General features: G+C 43.6%; 1 protein-coding gene across 1 annotated transcript in view; it reads right to left on the reverse strand.

Moving 5' to 3' along the window:
- atp11c (ATPase phospholipid transporting 11C (ATP11C blood group)) overlaps positions 1-25,020 on the reverse strand; it is a 70,477-nt gene that overhangs the window by 37,971 nt on the left and 7,486 nt on the right. The window contains exons 2-3 of the mRNA XM_080746411.1: positions 7,427-7,546; positions 5,533-5,622 (exon numbers count right to left, since the gene is read on the reverse strand). Coding sequence (XP_080602537.1) covers positions 5,533-5,622; positions 7,427-7,546 — 210 coding nt within the window. The remainder of the gene's footprint in view (positions 1-5,532; positions 5,623-7,426; positions 7,547-25,020) is intronic.

Consider the following 25,020-nt stretch of genomic DNA (forward strand, 5'->3'; position numbering starts at 1 on the left):
CGTGTCTCTTTACCATGTGTGCCTCCCCCTCCACCCAGCCTTCCCTCTGTGATATAATAGTGAACTGCATGCAGTGTTGATTTCGTTGACTAAAACTATGACAAAAAATTTTTGTCGATTGCGTTTTTATCCCTGAAGAAAACTAAATAAAAACTATATTGACAATTTCGTCAACAAAATAAAAACTAGACTAAAACATTAGGGAGCGACTAGTGGAGAAGAGAGTCATTTTAGGTTGCTCTCAGGTGTTGCGTGCTGAAAATAGCAGATCTACAAGCTCACAACGCGTTGCGCTGCGACGCGTTGTGAGCTTGTAGATTGCTATTTTCAGCACACAACCAAGTGTAAAATCAGTCATTACGATGCCATCAAGCCAGCCAAAATACAATTCTACAGTTGAATACATCAACTGTAGATTTAGTCGCCTAAAATCTTATGATATTTAGTCGACTAAAATTAAACAAAAAAAAAACTTTTCAGGTGACTAAATTATGACTAAAACTAAAATACATTTTATTCAAAAGACTATGACTAAAACTAAATCAAAATGTGTTGTCAAAAACAACATTGCTGTGATGAGCTTTCTGAGTACATCTGTGTGAATGTGTCTCTTTAAGTCTTTACCATGTGTGCCTCCCCTCCACCCAGCCCTCCCTCTGTGATATAATAGTGAAGTGCATGGGAAAAACTGTGCGGTTGGTTAGGATAAGGAGGCATCTCCCCAGAGGGTCCCGGATTAGTGGCGAGATGCCAACCACATGACATCCTGGGTAAACACCGTCAGCAAACAAACATAGGAACACCCATTCGCCCACCTACCGGTGACTCACAGCGCCAAGCAGCAGGCACAGTGGCACACGTCACACACACACACACACAGCATGCGTTACTACTGCGTAAACGCACGCACGTTTACTCCATGTGATCACGTGTGCGTGATCATGGACAAATTAAGATCTGTGTTCATTGTGGGCTCGCTGAAAGCGAGAACACTATGTTATCTTCATTATTTATCAATTATCAAGTTCTCCTCAAAAATGACGTAATCTATCAGTCAAGTTCGTCTAAAAAATGACGTAACCTATTACGTCAATTTAGTCAAGTTCTCCTTGACAGTACAAAGGCAGGGCCCTTAGCCAATCATGGAGAAATCAACAACATCTAAGTGTTAGAGAAAAATGTAATTGGAAATTGTGGGCGTGGTTGCTGTGACTATATTCTACAGGTGGGTAAGCCAGACCAATAGAGTTCTCCTCGACAGTACAAAGGCAGGGCCCTTAGCCAATGACGTGCAGCCAAAGGGTAGATCGTTGTGCCCATACATGGTATTACATGCGAGCCCACACTGTTTCGTAGGAACAGTATTTCTAGTTAGCTCTATGTTGCCATATAATATCAAATTGCTAGAGTGTGTGTCCCATTGTAATACTTGATCTCTCCAGCTCTTTAGTAAAATGAAAATACATTTTCAGGTTGGGATACCAATTTCATCCAATCAGGAGAGAGCTCATACAGGATAAAACAAGTGAAATTGGAAGTGATGAAACAAACAATCAAATTGAAGCTTATAAATGGGTTCCTTCTCCTGATTGGATTAAATTAGTGCCGGTGGCCCCACTTGAAAATGTATTTTCTGTTTACTAAAGAGCTGGAGAGATGGGATGAGCCCTGTTACTGAACACACACACCCTATAGCAGTAATAACTGCTATGGGGTGTGTGTGTTCTGTTCAGCTTTAACTTCCCCCCCAAAAAAGGAAATTACTGACAAAATATCACTTCACAGCAACTTTAACGCTGCATTGGCCCGCAATAAAAAGAAAATTCACATAGACACACTGAACACTACAGTAACTAGACCAGGTCAACCTGGTTGTGCCAGACCCCCTGTCTGTCATCATCATTTATGACATCATGCCTTTTGTAGGCATGTCATCATCATGTCATCATCATATATACCCTTTATATAGAAAAGGGACAGACCGACATTTGCTTATGTAGGTCTACCCATTTCATGGGTCTGGCAAAAACTGACAATGAAACTGATAAAAGTCCAACAGTAAATACAGGTGGAACCGAGGGACAGGGGAGAAATAGTCACTGCCATTGATCGGCTATTGATTGTGGGACTAAAATAATTACTTTGTGACAGGCCCGTCACCCGGCTCCGGCCCAGGTTCAGGTTTCAGCCGAGTGCAGCGCAGTCAGCGCCGGGGGTTCCTGTGGGAGCAGTTAAGACTGGAGAGACAGTCACTCAGCGAGCTCATTGAGTCTGGATGCTATCGGGCATCCCTCGTGACTGAGGCCAGCGGGCGCCTACTTACACTGTGGGCCTGAGCGGAGGTTATGGCTGCCGAGGGAGAGACTTGTTTCCATCACTGTGGGTTGGACAAGGCCAGGGCAGGGCAGACGAACGGATAAAGAAAATGACAAGAGGGTGAACAGAACAGATGCAGGGAAAAACACTTTCTGCTCTCTGCTTTTGTTCATCGCTGGAGAGGAGAGGAGAAAGGAGGAGAGGAGAGCTAATCTGCTAATATTGAGCAGGGGCGATAGATAAGCATGTCACCCCGGTGCCTTGTGTCAGACTTAGCGGCACACTCACAGTTTCCAGGAGCACACGCACCAGTCACCACGCCATATAAGGCCTAGGAATGGTGTGGCTGGACGTCACTGCGGGAATCACTGCTTCAGCTTGCCAGTTGTCTAAGCTATAAATGACGCCCGATACTGGTCGCTGTGCGACAGCCGTGATGCCCGTCACACAGTGTCAGTCAATAATGTTTTTATGTCAGTCAATAATGTTTTTTTGTTTCAGAATTTCTGCTTCATCATTCAACACTTAACCCTACCCTTTCCGTTTACGCAGTGTGGCTTGTGCAACACTTCAACAGCGACTCAGCAGCAATGTGTAGTCACACTTGGTCATTTTGGAGATTTCCTCTGCGCTAGTGTGAACGCAGTGTGACTTGTGTGCCAGTCTTGAATTCCAAAATAGCCAATCTACAAGCACATACTGTAGATCTGCTATTTTTGGCACGCAACACTCAAGTATAAATCAGGCATCACAATTGCCTCTCCACTTGTGTGCATTGCAGGCAGGGGTGTTTTAAGGTACAATGTTGGCTGTCCAAATGTACTATGCCCATGCAGTAAATAAATATAATAGTCCTTACCCGTTCAAAGATATGAGCTCCGAAATGATGTGCAGTGTGTGGGTTATGGGGTGTGCACTGTGCACACAGTATATGAGGGATGGAAAGTAACTTTCTGGTGCTTGCATGATAATATGTAGGAGCATCAATGTAAGAAATACCCGTTTCGTTTAAAGGCTACAGAGATACTGTGTACCGATCTACATGACAACATCTGAAAGAGGGCCAGCCAACACCCCCCCCCCCCCCCCCCACCCCCACACCCACACACACACACACACACACACACACAGAGCTGGTTAAACATGTTGCCCCATGCTAGATGCAGAATAGATATGCCTCATGCTAGATGCAGAATAGATAGTAGTTACACCATAAAAATGCTAATATACAGCATACGATTTGTGAAAGTGACAAACGGGCTTCACAGTTATGTCAGGTGTGTTCATATGCTTATGGTGATGCGATTTCAGATCAATTGCTCCAGCCACCGAGGAGAAACGCTGGGACAGACAGACACTCACTCACTCAGACATTCGCAAAATTATAGTATAGATGTTTATGGAGCAAGCTGTGCTGCTGGCATGAGCTGAACTCAATAGCAGATGTTCGTGTTATGACCTTTTGATCTTCAGATCATTGATGACAATGGTGAACAGCATCTGTGCCAATACTAGTCCATAAACACTGACAGGTACTGTGCAGCCCAACTATGAGCTGCCATACGACATCAACTACATATCCCATAACCCGTGGCAGAAATGCAAATGAACGCCTTGCATTTGGTAATAATGAAAGAAATTAAATAAAATCACCCCTGTCAGTGTCAGTGCTTGTACATGCCAATAGTTAACAGCCATGTGCAATTTCAGATCAATTGACCAGACCAACCAAATAATTAGACCAATGAGAAGTGAGAACTGCCGACTAACTGTGATGTCACCCTGACGGCCAAACAACAACCAATAAAACCATAGCATGGTCGTCCAACCAGGCTATGGTAATGTGACAACATACTGTATTGCATGGCCTGTGGCAAAAAAATAAAAAAGGGTTTCAATTTGTCAAAAGTGAAAAATCAGCTTAGTCAGTCTCTGCATATGTCAATGCCCATGTGCATTTTCAGATCAATTGATCAACCCACTGAGGAGATAAATGCATGAGAATGGACGAGGATGGACAGATTGCGTGACAGATGTTAATAATAAACAGCTTTGGGAAATGTGCAGAAATCTGTGTAGTCAGTCCCTGTAGTCAGTCCCTGCATACCAATGATCAATGCCTACGTGTCATTTCACATTGATTGGTCAACGGCCCATTGAGGAGAACATTAATGAGGACATTCAGAAAGAACAGAATGGCTGTTCTGACTTCATTTTATTGCGACCTTAGGTTCCAGTTAACTATAAAAACCGGTACATCTTGTCCACGTATCCGCGTATCTCTGTAGGTCACGCCTGACACTGTGGTTCCCCTGACACATCACTGTGACATCACAGGTCTATGGGTTTGCTGTGATGTCAGGGGAACCACTCTTAACAGCCGCTCTGACATCAAGCTCTGGCTTCACTGTGATGGTACACTAACAGAATCCCTTTTATGCTCATATATGGAGTCAATATTAAGCCCATATCTAACAGGACTTCAAATGGGAATGCCCATATATGGAGGCCACATCAGCCACATACCACACTAACATAATCCATATGGTCAAGACAGATGGCCAAGACAGCCCGTATCTGTGTGGCTGGTTCTACAGACAGGGATCTCCATGTATGGATGTCAGATGTCATAGACATCATAGGACTTTCACATAACGAATAACTGAGTAAGCATGTTTGGGCTCTCACAACATATCTCCATATACAGTACATGGATCTCCATATATGGGTACCAGGGGTCTCCATATACAGTATGGGTAACTGGTCTGATATACATCACTGGCCAGATGGCAAAGAATTTGTGCAAAAAGGGCGAGGTTGACTGTCGCCCTGAGGCGTCTTACTAGTTATGTTAAATACAGAACATTTTTAGACCTTTGTTAAGACTTTATTTACTCTTTTCAACAATGACTGACTGATAGTGGCAATGGTAACTGGAAACTGTTGATTTAACACCTGCTAAAAGTGCAAAAGTATGCACTGTGTAGTCTGTGTAGTGTGTGTGTACACATACCCAGTCAGTTTCACACCTGCCATGGCCAGCGACATTTGCACCCGCATGATGCCCCACCCCAACACTAAAGTCACACACACCAACACCCACACAACACGCCAACCATGGCTTAATTCACAAAGTCTTCTCTCGTTCACTTAAGACGCATATCAATATAATCTTATCAGTGAATCCACTGATTCCCTGGTGGGACACGTCCTTACCTGTACCAGAAAGATGATAAGGAAGTAGAAATTGGCAATCCTCCTAAACTGTTCAAATAGGTTCTTTGGCAGAAAGTTCCACACGGTGTACTGGGGAGAGGAGGGGGAGAGAGGGGGAGGAGGGGAACATAAAAGATGGAATTAGTCAACACAGAAATTAAAATGAAAGAACCACAGAAATGTAACTGAAAGGATCCAGCGTTTATGTTCATTCTGAGGTGCCGTCTTCTTTCAACCTGCAGTTGAGCGTAGAGGAGGCTTGAGAAAGGGATTAAGATGTTTCCAATAGTCCCTAACCACTTCATGCATGTATTATTCTCCTTGATCTGAGGAGGGGTGGTGGTGGGGTCAGTTGATGGGAGAGAGAATGTTGGGTCTGATCTGCCTGTGGCCCATGGGAGCCCGGGACCTCAGGGTCCCACAGGTCTCATCTTTAATGCCACCTGTCCTGACTAGCAAGCTGATTACCTACTGTATCAAGTTGGTGGCAGATCTCTTTATATTTTATATTTTTTATAAGATCCACGACTGCTGATACTGATACTCACAGGGGCAATTCTGACACTTTTATCTGCCAAAAGGCCCAGGAGTCAGCCTAACAATGGCCTTGAGCGGTAACTTACACCACCAAACAACAACACATTTGGGGGTTGTAAAACACACTCTCTCACACAAGATAAGGTACTGGAAGGTGGTAGATGGCTGCATGGGAGGGGAAGTGTGGAATTGCAGTGGCAGCAGAACACCACCAGCACCCATCTCATCATTTCGCCGTTGAAGCTAAAAAAGACAGAGTAATGTGAAAAGATGAAGTGTGTACGTATGCGCGCGCGTGTGTGTGACGGTGCAGTGAAGACAGGAAGAGGGGAGAAAGGAGAGGTTAGGAGAGCAGCAAGATGATGGAAGGCAGAGGCACAGAGCAGCGTAAACACTACTGCCCGGGGTAATTAAAGACTGTTTACACTGACACGCCGAAGGGGTGGCTAATTGATTGGCTCCACTTCCTTGTCGGACCCCCTCTGCACCATAATAAATCCCACAAACCTAACCAATCCCCCCTCACCCCCAGTAATGACCGCCGCCCGTCAGATCCATAACCCAAGCCCGAAGCCTTTATTGCTGACAAGGTGAGAGAGGCAGAGAAGGCCTTGATATACTTCGTTGCATGTAGTGTTGTGCACCAAAAATAGCCAATCTACAAGCATACAACGCCTTTCAGTGCCATGCATTGTGAACTTGTAGATCTTAATTTTTTGGTGAGCAACAACAGCACTGAGTGTAAATACAGCCTTAGAGCCAGGAAAGGGAGATGGATTCTGAATAGCCCCCCCCCCCCCCCCACACTGTGTTTCTCCACCAACCTTTCAGGAGCGTGGAGTGAATTCGGCGCGGGTTATTGTAAAAGGTTCACGCCCCAAGCGGCTCGGCGTTTTTGGCTATGCACCCTTCGGACCGTGCGGAGGTGCAGAAAGTTGGGGGATGAAGATTTACGATTCTGTCCCTATCGGGATGTAACTCGGACGGTGCTGAGGCAGCTCAAGCGGACTTCGCAAACGATCGACACAGCGACTCGCTCGCTTTAACTAGCTCGGCGGTGTCTCAAGTCCGCTTGAGACGGCGCGCCTCAGTCGTATCCACCAGCCAAAAGATCTCAAGCTGCGAGGGGCGCTGTGAACCTTTTACAATAACCCGTGCCGAATTCACTCCTCGCCTTTCAGGTGGACAGAGAGTGGGAGGAGAAATAACAAAGGAGAGGATGAGGAGAGTCAAAAACAAGAGCATTCCATTCGAGTTAACAGTTACCAAGATGTGGTGGGTGGTGAGAAGCGAAACACAGATGGACCTCAAATTAAGCTCCGAGGCAAATTCATTGGTGTGTTGGTGAGCGTCTTACCTTGGAGGACACTATCCTGTTATCACAGAACTTGGGTTGAATGATAGCATCGGCGCCGTACTTCCGGTGGCCAACATAGATAGTTCTGCTGGTTACACCAGCAGGACTTCCACCACCAAGCTGGAAGACGGAACAGACGGGGAGACAGAGACAGGGAGTGGAGAGAGGAGAGAGAGAGAGCAACAAGAGAGGTAATTAGATCTAGACACTTTTCAACATATGAGCAGAGGTTAAAAATGAGGGCCTATCTCTGCTGGGAAGAGGCCCAATCTCATGAACCAGCAGAAAATAATGGAGTGCGGGCTATAAATGTGCATCATATGCACAAAATATAAAACCCGAGCATAACTTTAAGCTAAACGACCATTTGCCTTGCCTGCGCCTCCCGGTCTGTGGCGTTTGGGGGAATCAATGAAAAACAATTAAGCTTTCTTTCACTGGTTGGTGCATTGTTATTTCAGGTGCAGCAAATTATTAATTTTATTATATGTAATAAAATAATGTATAATATATATATATGAGTATTTTTTTAAATTATTATAGTCAGATAGACATAGGAAAGAGAAACAAACAAAAGTTAGGAGTACGACTATAGCAGTGTTTATATATGCCCGGCAGCAAGTGCTCATGTGAGAGGGGATGCAACCGTCACGCAACACAAGGCCAGTGCGCTTTGTCTTCTGGTCTGTGGAATGTACAATAATTGTTTACCTATAATGTGCCATTTTCACCGTTGCTACACTTAAAAATATAAAATAACAAATGTTAGTCATATTCATAGCTACAGTATGTAGGTATTTGGCATAAAAATTCAGGTACAACATTTTTTATTGCACAGCCCCAGAAAGTAAAAAAGAAAAGTGTTAAATTGAACGGTAATAAAAAATTGTACCTATCATTATTTTATAATGGACAATTTACTTTTCAGGCAAGTAGAACATGACTTGCCTCTGAGACCTTAGTGTCAACCCCTGTACGACATGGGTCAGTGGGCCAGTGACCAGTATGAAGTGGCCCAATGTATATAGCGAGATCCATTTCTTGCCAATGTGGACAATCAGTGAGGATTAGCTGGTAATAAAAAGGACACTGCCCGGGCAGATTACACCACGCTCAGATTTATGAGCCCAGTTATCACATCTTGACACAGGCGGCAGGATGGCGGCACACTGCTTTAATCTTGTATCTATAACAACCAGGACCTCAAAGACAGGGGCAGCAGCTGAGATACCGGGCGCTGTCTTGCACGCTGCCTTACCCCTTGTGCCTAAACTTATTAGGCATAGTATTTTGAACATATTTGAACATTTTAAAATAGTTCAAATAGTTACTACAGGGGGGCCGTCAAATCTTTGTGTGATGTGATCATGTTTTTTACATGAACCACTTGAACTCTAGCATCCCTATGGAACATTAGCCAAAAATAGCAAATCTACAAGCTCACAATGCCTCACGCTGCGAGGCGTTGTAAGCTTGTAAATCGGCTATTTCTGGCTTTGAGGTTTGGTGTAGAGGGAAAAGAAGAGCAGTCTAAATATTGGCAGTTCAAGTGTCTGAAAATACACATTATTTTACAGCATACACTGATAGTGCTGTCAAACAAGTCTACGCTGTCTAACAAATATATGAAGATTTTTAATCCGCAATACAATATATACAGTAGTAACTTCAATATACGACAAGCTAATTTCACTTTAATATCACAAAGAACAGGTAAAAAAGTAATTATTTTATTTTATTTAACCACATGCCCTATTCAAGCTCACAACATGTCGCAGCGCAACATGTTGTGAGCTTGTAGATTAGCTATTTTCAAATGTAAACCTCATATATCCAAAACAGTTACTTTTCAGGATTCAAATAGAAAAGTAGCAGATCGACAACCTTAAGATGTGTCCCTTCAGGCCGTATTTCGAGCTTGTGAACCTGCTACTTTTGATGCTTTTGTAGTATGATCAACTAGGGCATTACGGTAATTTACGAAAAAAACACAAAAGTTAGAATATGGAGGTTTCTGCCCGACAGAAACGATATGCTGATGGGAAAAGAGTTCGACCAGTGCTACAACCCTCCTCCTGACTCCTCTCACGCCTCAACACCCAGAGCTGGATCTCATACGCGGGGGCGGATTCTTGCAAGCAGCATAGGAACCAAATTAAAAACCATCAGGCTACATGGATGACTGGTCCTGGACCAGCGCCCGGTAGGAGGGGTGGGGGTGGGGGTGCTGTGTGTGTGTGTGAATAAAGGCCACCTGGACACCGTGGCACGTTCACCGTCTGTCTGTCTTCTGAAGACGGGTTGGATCAAAGAACCGCCTCAGACACTCGGGAAGCTAATTAATCCATGGGAGGGAAAAAAAACTCAGCCTACATAACTCAGACTTACGCAATCGTTTGATGTTCATTAATGGTTGCATAAAATGGAAGACCAAAAAGAAAGAGTCTTCAGCCGAAATCCAGAGCGTTTTTCGTTCCCCAGCCCAGAGAGAGGAAGCCAGCGGAACACACACAGCATGGGTGGCAGAATATTGTGTCATGTGTGAGCGGCAGTGTTCACACCTCAGTGTGGCTATGAAATCCGCCATCCGCTGCCCACTCAACACATGGGAGTCACTTCTCTAGGGCTGCAACTATTGGTTATCTTTCGGCTATTCTATTGATCACTCAATTGACGAATAAAGAAATCGCCAAAGATTTTTAGTTTTTAGCACAATTCTTTTTCAAAACTGTAGATATCAACAGGAACATTTTATAATTGATCGTTTTATAATTGACTAATTTGATGAGTTATTAACCTACAAAGAAAGGTGCTCGTAAAACGTGAGCTTTTCGCCAAGTTTTTCAAATCTAATATTTTATTGAAATCAATATTTGTTTATTTCTTTCTTGATGAAATTAGTTAGTTTGAGTAACTGTTCGTATTCCTAATGCAGACACGTTTCCAGAGATAAGTAGAGGGAGGAAGAAAAAAGAAAACCCGAGGACGAGAGCACAAAGGGAAGAGAGAGAGAGCGAGATGAAGTGCAAAGGAATCCAAGGACACCGGTCAAATAATCCCGGTTGTGTTGATTAAAACAATAGCCAGGCCCCAGCAGAGGCCATGATGAGCCAAGAGAATGCTCCCTGGGAGGAACTAAACCTGCTCATCTGAAAAACCCTAGCTGATTTGCAATGAATCAGACGCAGCAACACTTTGACAGCGTGTCAGATACTAATTTAATAGCGGGACACACAATTTCTTTTAACAGTGCAGACAAGACACAACACATCCCTTAATACCTGAAATAACATTACGGTAGAAGTGCAGCGACAGGATAAAAAATAAAGGCTCCAGTCTGGCAGAGGCATCGGTGGTTAATGCAAATTTCACACGGCAAACAAGGAACAATTTACAAAACAAATTAGCCCGGGTGCAGGGCACAAAAAGCTTTGGCATGGGCCCTTTGAGTGAGAAGTCAGGGAGTCACAGATAGTGGTTGGAACACTTAGGACTTGTGCTGCTGTGCCAATGTCTCATCTACAGCCTGTCTCTGGACTCATTAACCACAAGAAAAGCAGCCTCAAGGTTACAGCCGTGCCGCCGGGCAAACAAAAAGTGTCTTTCATACTGTTGGCTTAAACGGCTTAAACCTGTTACTCAACTACCACAAACTGCCTGGACCCCGCATATAATCACTTTAGTGCAAGTAAATCACGCTGGAAATGAACATTCTACATGAACCACTTGAACCCTGGTGTCCCTATTCTGGGTACATCTACGTCATAATTGGTGAATATTCTGGGGAGGGAAAAACGCATTGCGAATTTCACAGGGGTTGACACTAATGGTCGACAAAGCCGGTGGCAAGTAAATGAAACGTTTGGGTCAGGTTGCCCAACGTGTAAGTGTGTTTGAGTTGGAAAGCAACTAGTCTTTAGTTCACTATAAACAACACAAGAAAGATGTCTGCGGTATTTAAAAATAAGTCATATTGTATAGCTATTATGATATTTGGCATAAATATTGAGGTAAAGTAAAGTAAAAGTGTTGATGAAAAAATTAACGGTAATTCAAATGTTACCTATCTCATCAAAATGTACTTTTCGGCCGCGTAGGCATGACCTTTGGGCAAGTGGAACATGACCTGTACTTGGCCGACAGGGAAGTGCCTCTGAGACCTTAGCGTCAACCCCTGCGACGCATTGTGAGCTTGCAGTTAGGCTAAGACAGGCTATTTTTGGCAAAGAGGTTTTGAGTGTACAGGGGGAAAAGGAGGGACCGACCAAGAATAGACTCCTGGGGGACACTGGTCAGCGAAGTATAGGGTTCAAGTGGTTAAAAATAGTAAATGGTCCAGGGTGGTAAAAGATAAGAACAGAACTGTTGAATGATTCAGACCACAGGGTCCCTATTCATTTTTGAACAGATGCAATACGTGAGACCACAGTGCTCAAGGCCCAGTGACAAGAAATCATGCTAAGGTAAGTAAAAAGCAGATTGCATTATCTCTTCCTCGTTGAGGTCGAATGCTGCATTTCAAAGCCAAATGATGCTGGACAATGGAGGAAAAGTAGTTCACAATTAAAATGGCAGCATGGCGATGCTAAACAGTAGATTTTTGCTGGATAACACAACGTATTAGCTCCAATGGAGGCGCTTGAGAGGGGCGGTCTGGGGGTGGGGGTGGGGGATCAATAAAACAAACATCCAATTTCTCCGTCAGGAATAAACAGTGCATTAGAGAATTGACTGAGTGAGCTCGAAACTTTACATTAGATTATGGTCTAAATGAAATTATGCACACATTGTAGAAATGAGCACAGCCCGGCAGGGGGTGGGGTGGGGGAGGGGGGTGCACTCCATTCAGAGAGAGAGAGAGACGAGGCAATCTGAGACTGCATTCAGACGCTGCCAAAACCTGGGAAGATGACCTCAGTCTGATGACACCGAGTCCCTGTCACACCATCTCACCATTCACTGTGACCCCATGTCCCTCTCGCCACCGCCACCCTGCTGGAACGGGGTCAGCCCAACTTGCTGATAAAATGAACCGATAGTCAACAGGTCTCGACTCGAAGTAATGCCACCATCAGAAGCATCAATCTACAACTTGTAGTATAGCGGTTACAGGTACAGTACTGTATAATACAACAGAGGTTTGGTGTAGAGGGGAAAAGGAGCAGACTAAGTACAAAGTGAAAGTTAAAGTTTATAAAAAAAAGTATTGACGGTTCAAGTGGTTAAATATCTGAAAACACACATTGACATGAATCCAAAAAACACTGACGATTGTGCTGTCAAACAATGAAACTATATGGAATCTATGAAAAGGTTGTGGGGGTCCCTGCTTCATCTCTCTCTCAACTAAGGGGTCCTTGGCCTGAAAACGTTGAAGACCCCTGGTATAATACATACAGTAGCACGATGAATGGGAGGGGTTGTGGAAAGTAGAGGGGAAAAAGGAGAAGGCTGTATAGTAGGATAGACGGGACCCGAATCAATTGGTGGTTAAATTCGAAGTTGACATTTAAAACGCAATACAGGGTGAAAAATCTAAGAAGTGAGATTAAACTGAGTATGATGATAATGAGGTCGAAATAAAGAGAAATATCTGCACAGTCTTCTTGCTCCCGAAACATTATTGAAAACAAACACAACGTTTCCACCTGCTAGAGGTCTTGGTCAGACACCTGCCTGTTTTTTGTTTTTAACTTTGTTTTTTTTCAGCACCCGCCGAGAAAAAAATATATACGCACGTGCACCACCTGTACAGCATAGGATAATGAGACTGCCACAGGTGGCACCATCCCAATCCTGGTGGATGTGTCTTTTAAAGTGTTCTTCCCCTATAGGGAACGACTAAACATAGCCAAGAGCAGTGTCTTTCAAAGACTAGATCAAGACCTACAGTATAGGAGAGTCGTGGGAAGATTTAAATGGGTCATGAAATTATTCAAGAGCAATAGTATCCAAAGCAGTTGGCAATGTTATTTTACCACAACGTTTCCCAGTAACTGCAACGTAAGCAGAGGTCACTAAAGAAAATTAATGTAGGTCTGCAGAAAACAAGTGAAAACTCCAAAAGCTAAAGAGCTCACTGATGGTAACATCAATCTAACAAAAGGAAGACAATCTTTGAACTGCTAAGAGCAAACATACAATGTAGCCTATGTGGAACAAAGGGGAGTATGTGTGAAATATAAGCTAAACCTAATATGGGCATTGTGCCATCCTCCATCTATTTCACTCTCTTTTTTCTGTCCTCTCCATCAGATGTAGCACCGCTCTTCCTGGCTGTTCCCCCTCAGCCGGGCAACCTGCCCGTGCCAAGGCAAAAAACAAGGAGTGGGCTGAACGCACTATAGGGCCACAACAGCTACGGTAACACAAGACTAACGTTATGATTATAGAAAGTAAGCAGAGATCGACATCACCACAGCTGATGTCACGGACAGAACAGCCCATACAAGCAGATATGCACGTGTGCCATTTAAAAGAAATGTTATTAGTGTGATCCTATTTCTCTTCTGTTTGTGCTCTGCTCTCCAACATTTGAGAAGTAGGCTAAAATGAGTATTTGACATTACTGAGATCATTATATACAGATCCATCTAAAAGAAATTGAATATTGTGTAAAAGTTCATTTCTTCTGGGGTAATATATATATTTTTAAACTTACTTCATTCATTGTGCATGCAGTGAAATATTCAAAACCTTTTTTTGTTTTAATTTTATACATTTTATTTATATGGCATACAGCTCATGGAAATCAAAGTCCATATCTCAAAATAATAGAATATTACTTCAAAAGAAGGATTTCTAATACAGAAATGTTAAACTTCTGAAAGGTTATGTTAATTTATGCACTCAGTACTTGGTCTAGAATAATTTTGAACAAATGTCTTCATCAATGGGGCGTGGCTGTGGCATGAAGGTGGTCAGCTTGTGGTACTGCTGAGGTGTTATGGAAGCCCAGGTTTTCTTTGATAGAGGCCTTAAGCTCATCTGTGTGGTTGAGTCTGGTGTCTCTCCTCTTGACAACACAACACAGATTCTCTGTGGGGTTCAGGTCAGGCCAGTTGGCTGGTAATTTAAGCCCAGTAATACCATGGTCAGTACACCAGTTACTAATAGTTTTGGCTAGTGTGGACTGTGGAGCAAAACTAGCATTGCATTGTATTGCTGGTGTTGGTCCACACTGAGTTTTATCGAGTTCAGAGTCAACACAGCCATCTACCTGGGGATTTTAGAGCACTTTGTGCTTCCATAGGTTGACAAGCTTTATGGAGATGATGATTTCCTTTAGCCAGAAGCACTTGCCCAGGTGGCAAAAACTACTAGTAACTGGTGTACTGACCATGGTATTACTGGGCTTAACTGACCAGCCAACTGGCCTGACCAGAACCCCACAGAGAATCTGTGATGTGTTGTCAAGAGGAAGATGAGAGACACCAGACTCAACCACACAGATGAGCTTAAGGCCTCTATCAAAGCAAACCTGGGCTTCCATAACACCTCAGCAGTACCACAGGCTGACCACCTTCATGCCACACCCCACTGATGAAGAAATGTGTTCAAATGTATTCCAGACAATTTATCCGAGTGCATAAATTAACATAACCTTTCAGAAGTTTGATATTTCTGTATTATAAATCATTCTTTTGAAGTAATATTCTAATATTTTGTGATTTTTGATTTTCATGAGCTATATGCCATAAAAAAGGTTTTGAATATTACACTGCATGCACAATGAATCTAGAATATATGAAAGTTTAAAAAAAAAACTTTTACACAATATTTTATTTTTTTTAGATGGATCTGTACATACCGGTACATACTATAGCAACTACTGGTGGTGGCTGTGGCTGTTGCTAGGTTACAGGGGCCTCATGTATAAAAGACTGTGTAGCTTTCATACTGAAAGATGGCGTACTCGCAAAATTTGAATAGTTACACAAAAACCTCGGCACGCAACAACACTACTTCTCAGGATAAATGAATCATGGGTTGACCATGCCACTGTGCCAAGAGATTTGGCAGGCAATTTTGCGCAACACAGACCCCTTGCATGTTGGAGTGAAAATACTTCCTGTTCACAAGCATAATAATTTTGCCAATGGTACCCTTAAGCTGGTCCAAACCTGAAGCTATTTTAGTCTGCACTCACGTCTAAGTAGATTTAACCATTTATTGCATGCCAATTGCCTATGTAATCCTGGGCTCTGCTCTCCCTCTGACGCGCTTGGGGAGACAATGGACTGACCTCATGCTTCCTTCAATGCATGAGGAGTTCAAGTTGCTTCTTTTCACCTGACAGTGGGGATTTCCCCAGTTTGGACGTAGCGTGTGGAAGGAACACGTTATTCCAACCAGTTCCTTTCCCCTCTATCAGGCGCCCCGGCTGGCCAGAGGAGGCATTATAGAGACCAGGATTACTGCATGTTTTTGTGAGGGTATCTACCCTAGGGGACACAGGGAGAACATGAAAACTCCACACAGAAAGGCCCTATCGTCAACCCCACCTAGGGTGTGGGCGCTTACAGCATGCCATCGATACGGCTGGCATGGAGCGGATTGGGAGATGCCTGACCGTAGGCCCGGCAGTGCTTTGGTAAGCTCCCATTCCAATGGAGTGTGTCCTTGTGGTCCTCCTTTCCAAAGCTGGGCCCAATTGGCCACATTTCCAAGAATATAGCTCTTGGCAATCTGAGCAATGTAATCTAAGTCATTATTTTGGGCCAATAAATCGGTGTGGTCGGTGAACACATGCTCCCTCCGGACTCGCTTACGGTGTCCTCAAGCAACGCCAAAGCAGCAATTGCATGCTTATCACGTACAGTATACGGGCACTGTCATGTAACATGTTTACGCATCCTTTTGCAGGCCACACCTAATTGCCCACACTTTGTTGGTTGGGCGATATTAGGAAATAACGTTGTTGAATACCTCGATATCGATATTACTCACGATATTAGTAAAAACAATTGCATTATATAGTTTTTAATGTTTTTCTGCTTGTGCTAGGTCCACTGACTGTCTAACCCTGAAAATGAATAGCATATCCATGCATGCACACTGCACAGTACACATAGAATAAAGAATGTAAATGCCTTATTTCCATTTCCCAACAATAGTTTTATTGAAATAACCACACCTGGTTACAGATGGACTGCTTTTTTGGGATACGTGCATGCATATGTGTCTGTTAATTAATTTGACACATACACCAATACCAAATTTCAAGCCGTCTTCATCGATATGTATACCTCGCATGTTGATACCTCGATATCGATACATTTACGATGTATTGCCTAGCCTTACTGGAAATTCACATAATATGAAAATCCGTACTTATCTTAGATTCTGGCATTCAAATATGTTTTATAAATGTTTGGAAAAGCTGCCGCCCCAATGGAGGAAGTCCACCCTGGTAAACTCTCTTAACTCCCTAAAAACAAATAATAATGATCTCATCAAGGGAGATCTAAACCAGGATATTGACACTAGTGTGCTGCAGTCATATTAAAGTTATGAGGCCGAGTGCCATAGATCAGCACACCAGTTACAGCATGACCTTGAGTATATTATTATTGCTATTATATTACAGTTTCATTTTTAATATTTATGATTAAAGAGTGGGGGGAAAAATATAATTAAAGTTGCAGGCGAGTATTGCAAGGTTACAGTTAAGGTAAACAAGGTGGAAGCATTTCAGAGCGCCGTTATCAGGAGGAGGACATCGGCACACACAATTCACTGGTGGAAAAGTACAAATGAGTGACAAAAATGTAATGTATTTATCAATGCATTGTTTGTCAGAAGAAATACCAGAAGACAGCACATCTATATTGTCAGTAGTATATTACCACTTGTGGACACCGATATTCGGCTGGCTGCTGAACAAAATGGCCTTTTAATGCCTGCAACTGCAGATGATGAATGCGGTGGCGAGGTTTAAGTGAGCGTGGAGTGGGCAGCATGCACATACATCTCGAAAAGCGGGTGTTCACAGTTGTCCCTTTGGGTATCATTGACAAGTGACTGAATCTGACAAGTGTGTCCCTGAGTGAAAGGGCAAAGGAAAACACGATATTATGATGTTGTCGGGTGGAAACCTCGTATCTCCAAGTTTCAAATTTGTATGTTCTTTCACAAAGTAGAGCCCTGCTTCATCGTACAAGGCCGTCACACAAAAGTAGTGCACAAGCACACAACGCCTAGATCTGCTGTTTTCACTAGTTTAAATCATTTTTAAAATGAAAAATGCAAAACGAAAGGTTTTGGACATACAAGGTTTTCACCCGACAACGACGATGTACTGAAAACAAACAAGCTAGCAGCTGCGGATGCGACGGCGGCACACTGTGAGTATTATTTACCTCGACACAAATGGATTTTGCGGTCGAACAAGCCGTGCGCGCACAGTCAATGCAGTGACTTTTTCTTGCAAGAGTGCTGAATTGAAAAGTAAGCCAAAAAGATATGGCAGGTTGGGCAATAAACTGAACAAGAACATGGGTCGGCTGTTTTGGGTATTTATAAAAAAGAACAAGCGATAAACAACCACAGGAAAACACCAAACACCAACCTCTCTCTTAGCATGGCATCTGGAATGCATGAGCTTTGTCATTAATCCTCAGAAAAATCTAGTTAGAAAATCTGCTTAGACACATTTAATGAGGTGTGAGGAGTGGTGGTGTGGAGACAGAGCACCACTCTACCCGTGCGCAGGCAACAACACCTGCAGACAACTGCTCGGCGCAAAGGGCACGCTGTGGTTTGACCTAACATCTGTTGCAAGTAACTACGGACAAGAAAATGCAAACATCCTTGCATAGTCAACTAACCGCTAATAGTGTACAAATAATGTCAAAATGGCAGTCGTGAGTGTGTGCATGTGTACTGTATTTTAACAGCCATATTTAAGTACTTAGTAGGCCTACGTCCTGTTAAGCTGCATCTTATCTGGCACTCTATTTGTGGAGTTCCGCCTCATGTGAGATCATATGCAGGTCTGGTCGACCTCACCTTTCCTACAGTCTCCTCTGTGGCTGCCTGGTAGACGTATCACCAAAAAGCAAGAAACAGAGAGAGAGAAAGAGAGAGAGAGTGTCTGTCTGTACGTATTTAGCAACAGTATTCTGAGAGTAACAGAGTGAATAATCAAGGGAACGTGTGCGTGTGTGTGTGTGTGTGTGTGTGTGTGTGTGTGTGTGTGTGTGTGTGTGTGTGTGTGTGTGTGTGTGTGTGTGTGTGTGTGTGTGTGTGTGTGTGTGTGTGTGTGTGTGTGCGTGCGTGCGCGCGTACGTATTTAGCAATAGTATTCTGGGAGTAATAAAATGAATAAACAAGGGAATGTGAGCTACAGCCAAGGCCCCTAACTCTTGGAAGAGCCATAGAGAAATGTTGATGACAGCAGCAAAAAACGGCCTAACTGTAACATAAAGTTGTTATGGGTCCGACAGAGGTCCGATAGAGCTGAGTGATGAATGTTTGAACAGAAGAGGCGAGGCACGCATTGAGTCAATGCAGCACTCGGCTTGGCATCCATCTCTCTCTCTCCAGCTTGCTTGCTCTCGCTTTCTGACGCTAATTCTGTTAGTTTATTATAAATGCACCTGTTCATAGCACGAACCGGCACAGTATACTCAAGAGGCAGCCTTGTTTCGGGCCGTGCACATCATGCGTAAGGACAGTTAATCAACAGCTTCCTCAAATTTGAGCAGAAGCGGACGCATCTGTTTACGAGCAGATAGTCTATTTGTTTAGGCCAAGTTGCACTCTACAAAGAGGCTTGCTCAGGTGGCGTTGCCTTGGTACACTGTTGTTTACAGCAGTGGTTCTCAACCTGCGGGTCGGGACCCCCAGGGGGGTCCCCAAATTATTTGGGGGGGTCCCCAGATGATTAACTTAATGTGTAACATTGTTTTCTCACTCAACAGTAAATATACCAACATAAAGTTTAAGTGTATAGAGGGTATATGCACATTTCTAAAGTGACAATTTAAGGACTTTTTAATACCTCTAAAATGACAAATTAAACATTGGACTAATTGTCAAATATTAGACGCAGAAATTGTGAAAATAGACGATCTACATGCTCACAAGGCCTCGCGTTTTCACAATAGAACCATGTAATACAAAATGTAATGCCTCAACTCTTAGTGCTCGTCAGGGTGGGGGGTCCCCAGTTCAAATACGATTATTTTGGGGGTTGCAGCCTGAAAAGGTTGAGAACCAGTGGTTTACAGCAGGGGTTCCCAAACCTTTTTGGCTCAGAGGCACCTGTATAAATATGTGTTTTCCTCTGAGGCTCCCCTACATTATATTCATGATTTTCACTTCCAGCTTTTTGTTTAATTGAGTAAATCAGAATTGCGTTGTACATTCAAATTAATTCACCTCCATATAAGGGGAAAAATAAGGGCTTTTTTTTGGAGAATGTTGAGATAATAGCCATTTTTAACTGAAAATAACTTTTTACTTCAAGTTTAAAATGCTATATTATTTTTAAGTGTCTAAATAAATTTGAAATATTATAAAATGATCTTGCGGCACCCCTGGACTGCTTTCACGGCACCCCAGGGTGCCACGGACGTCACCCACTTTGAAAACCCCTGGTTTACAGGACAAAGAGAGAAGTGTCTCATCTTCAACCTCTATGTAAGGCAGACCTACGTCAAACCAAGTTATTTTAAGATTTCTTTCTTGCACCTCTGTGTCTCTGGACAATTTAAGATTGATTTGGGGTGAAGAGACAGTTGTTTTCAGATACACAAACAGCCAAAAACCATGATATATACAAAATGATGTGCTACAAGTTCCCAGCCAGAAGACTAGGAACCTGTGTGGTAAATTATGTCTGGGCAAATGTTTCCCTGCATCATAAATCCAGGGACATTTTATAAATCATTTCAGTTTCTTAACAACATAGTAACCCTATGTAGTACATTTAAAAGTTGCAGTTCTAACACTGCATCAGACCGGTCCGTGATGTTGACCAAAATGTATCCCAAATGCTTTTACAGGCTCATATACCAAGGCTGTGCTCCGCAACCAACAATGGAAGTAAACACTTCCACAAACAATATTTTCTTATTCACCAGTAAGACTCCCTAATCGGGAGATAAGCGACCGTAGGTCACTTATCTCCACAAATGGGGCAAAAAATTGTTTTTCCAAAATCTTCCTGAGCCATGTTCATGACATGAGTGTAGACATGCTGTGTAGTGATTTCCGTGATTTTAGGGCAAAATCTGTAGGAGCAGTGTCCAAAAATGTGTTTGTAAAAATCGGCCTGAAGGTGGCGCTATATGGGACAGATTCATGTTGATGGGATGAGTGTAGACATACTGTGTAGCGATTTTCGTGATGTTAGGGCAAAAACTGTAGGAGCAGTGTCCAAAAATGTGTTTTAAAAATCGGCCTGCAGGTGGCGCTAGAAGAGGGACATGTGAGAAATGAGGGGTGGGGTCTCCGCGTTGCCTTGGCGGACGAATAGGTACCGGCCCCGGCTCTCGCGGACGCTCCTAGCCCGAGTTACGGCATTTTATGTGAACTGCAGTGGAGGGGGTCCTCCACTGGGGGCTTCACCACTTTTGCATCCGTTCTAGAGCACGAGGAGTGGGTGGTCCCCAGGAATTCCCTGTGAGCAGCCCCGTTGGGGTGGTCATTTTGTAATTTTTGCACATGTGCTCATTTTTTACACTTGGGGGTCCCCGAGGGAGCTGGGGGTCCCTGGAGCTGGGGGGGTCCTTGGAGGTTGTAGTTTGGCAGGTAAGGAGTGTGTGTGCAAAATGTGGCATGGATCGGGGCAACGGTTGTGGAGTTATGAGCAGGCCAAAAGTGTGACGTGTGAGGTGTGACGGACTGACTGACTTGGGGGTCCCCGAGGGAGCTGGGGGTCCCTGGAGCTCCGGGGGTCCTTGGAGGTTGTAGTTTGGCAGGTAAGGAGTGTGTGTGCAAAATCTGGCATGGATCGGGGCAACGGTTGCGGAGATATGAGCAGGGCAAAAGTGTGACGGACAGACGGACACCTGGTGGAGCTTTCTGTAGTAAGTGCGACCTACGGTCGCAACAATGGTGCTTCAGGCCAGGTAGACACACAGAGGGAAATACATTGCAGGTATGCCTTACATTAGAAAAAAATGAGGGGGGGAAAAATCATCTTTGATCTTCTCATACAGAGAAGATTACACAGATTATGGAATATGCTCTGGATCTGTGTCAGTTTCACTGATTGGACCAGAGAAATCAGAATGTCCCACCTGATAGGTTACATGTACAAATTTGGGATACACGTTGCCTTTCTGTTACTAGGAAGTGTAGTTTGCTTATAGCACAAGTCTGACGACCTCATTTGATTTCAGCTTTCACTGTTGCTTGGTTCCATTCAAACAACGTCAGGATTTCACTAGGATATCCCACCAATGATGAACGCTGAACTAACAGGTCTCCATTGCCACAGCCAGTGAAAAATGGGGATAGTATAACATAAATCAATTCTGTCCCTTACTCCCACTCGGCACAAGGTTTCTATTTTTTATGACCGTCTTGAGAGCAGCCGCCAAGATATGCATGTTGGTGGTCTGCTTTGTTTGGGGTCTGACTATATGCTGTTTGGATTTGGCCGCTAAGACTATTACGGCTAGGCTGCTACGATAACTACTTTACATGGTCAATCTTCTGAGGCAATGGAAATAATGAATATTGCCTTCACAGTGTGCATGGGACCGAGCTAAAGGGGTATAATCAGCGGGAATTACATTCCCACTGTGGACTTGGCTGATCCCCACTTCCCCAGTATAATGAATGATGCGTTTGTGGTTACCGCTATGTCGATACACTTCACATCATACATCAGTAAACTTATTGTGGTTTACCGTTAAGGTGTAAGAAGACAATCGCATGGCTGGTAATATCACAGTAATACTACGATGACTGGTGCCATCTTCATTAGGACTCTGTCAACACTAGAACTGTCCATATTAACCCTACACCCAGACAGAGCATAGGTTACCTTTCTCATTTGATCGCTGTTTGTAAAATTGTGAATGAGACATAACATGACGAAGGGGGAAAAAACAGTTGAACTTGAACGGAGGACTTCATCTAAAGAGCCGTTGTTGAAAGGCAAAGGCTCATTGTTCTAGTAGCATCCCTACAGCTGCAAAAGACACAGAATGTACTGTACTGTACCATAGCCTGGCACTGGCCTACATAACACCATGTCCCTTGACACTGGAGAGGAGAAACTCATCTAGACCTTGCTCTGGGAACTATCGGCTGCTTCAATCATCTTCCTTACGCAAAATATGCTACTGACAGATGTGCTGACAAACACTAAACCGGCCGCTCTCCAAACCAAGAGATTTGATTCTTCTCACCAAGGAGGACAGGTGGCCATAAAATATGTTGATGCCTCTTTCGAAACAAAGATTGATTTTTGCTCATAATTCCATGTCTGTATTGGACATCTGCGAGCAGAATTGAGAAGATTTGCGAGCAGAATTGAGAAGATCTGCGGAATTCTGACGGTGCCTATACTGTATGTTTCAAAATAAAAAGTAAAGTGGACACAGCCTGCCCACGGCACAGCCTCAGGAGGAGAGCACATGACGAAAATGAATAATGAGGGCTGTGAAAAGTGTTTATCGTTTGTGGGGGGGCAAAAGAAAACTGCTTAGACAGACTTGAACACAGGAAACGTACAAGCATTTTACACAACGCTGACCAACGTCTGTGGTGTAGTCGCGGCACACTGTTCCTCAAAAAAATAAAAAATAAATAAACCTGTAGACAGACCAAGAACATAGTATAGGCTAAACATTTACAAAAAGGTTGTGCCGCAACTAGATTAAGGCTTTTAAGCTATTTATTGACTATAGGAGGTCTTAGTTTCAATGAATCTCCCCCAGCTTCAACTCAAGTCCCCAGACCTTTGGCCCCTTGAGGCCAGGGCGCGCGCTTACCAAGCACTGTAGGGGGATGATGACATGAATGAATTATTTTCAAGGGGTCTTAAGAGAAAATCGCGTCACTTCATATTTTAAAAGGCTGGGAGAAGTGAGCATACTTCTTCTTTGCAGCACCAGACTCACCCTTTAATCTATAATTAAAGGGAATTTAAAGAAGTGCAGCCATTACTGGGAGTATGATTTCTCCCAACCGAGTTCACATGCTCCAGAGTATATATATGAAGCAGAGGTGGTTGTGGTTGGTGGGAGGGTGGGGTGTGGGTGCTGGAATAGGGTTCAAGGCAGCACAGCAGATTGAAGTCTGGTATGAAAACAAGTCCTTTGCATATTGTTGTTGTCGGGTGAAAACCTTGTATGTCCAAAACCGTTCGTTTTACATTTTTCATTTTAAAAATTATTTAAACTAGTGAAAACAGATGATCTATAAGCACACAACGCCTGTGCTTGTAGATCTGCTGTTTTCACTACTTTTGTGCGACGGCCTTGTATGATGAAGCAGGGCTTTACTTTGCGAAAGAACATACAAATTTGAAACTTGGATATACGAGGTTTCCACCCGACAACGACGATATACAGGGCTTTGGCGGAGACTAAAATGATTGGCTTGATGTCATCCTGCTACCGTGTCTGGTGACAGAGAGAGATAGAAGAGAGAGAGAGACAGAGAGACATTTGCTTTTTAATGCTGACAAGCTTCAAAATCTGCATCTCAGCTGCAGTGATTCTGATGACATTATCTTCTATAATGCACCAAGAGCTACATTGACTGTAACTGCTATTCAATTAATTACCTTCAGACATTGCATGGGGGGAGGAGGGGGGATGCTAATGACTGAAATCAATGTGGCTCCTTCCTCCCCTCTGTACTGAAGCCATGGTTGGATTGGACAGCTCTTCGGGATGCTGCCTTTCCTCAGATTTCAATCGTGACCACAGTTAAGAGAATCATTTTTCTCCTCGGCTGAGCGGTGCCGCCTAGCATAGGGGTTTTCTGTGGAGTTAATCATCATCAGCTGTTGTTTAACTGGGGGGAGCTGATCCTGTATGTACCGTATGTGTATGTGTGTGTGCGTGCCCGCCCGCAGACACCACTTGTTAAATTCCCCTATGGCTGCCCTCCTCTGTGACAGCGCGTATCATTTCAGGTGGCAAGAAGAACGGATGACAATGGAAAACCCTGCAATGACAAAACATTGGAGTGGCTGCCTTCCTGAACCCTAGCTCAGTCCCAAAAAAAAAAGAAATTATACAAATACTGCACACAGCTCAGCATTCTCTTCACATCTCACTGCGAGCGAACACACTCTTGGTAATTCCAGCGCTGGAGAGCGCACGTGAAGAATCTCGGGATGAGCCTTTATAAATATATGGATGACAAGAATACATTCTAAGTGCTGCTACCCTGGCGAGGATACGTGGCTCAGGAGTGATGTGAGGAGAATTCAAAATAAATGAAGCCGCCTGAATTATTTAGAGGTACAAACTGAGAATTCAACATGGCTTTTAGATGGAAATTGAAAATGGCCACACGCAACAAAAGCAAGTGGCACCGGACTCTCTCTTTTCCCGGTGTTCCACGCAGGTGTGCGTGGTTTTGAGGTTAGGTTTAGGCATAGTTTTTGTGAGGTTATGGTT

This window comes from Nannobrachium achirus (genome assembly GCF_963921795.1).
Source record: "Nannobrachium achirus genome assembly, chromosome: 17".
Lineage (NCBI taxonomy): Eukaryota > Metazoa > Chordata > Actinopteri > Myctophiformes > Myctophidae > Nannobrachium > Nannobrachium achirus.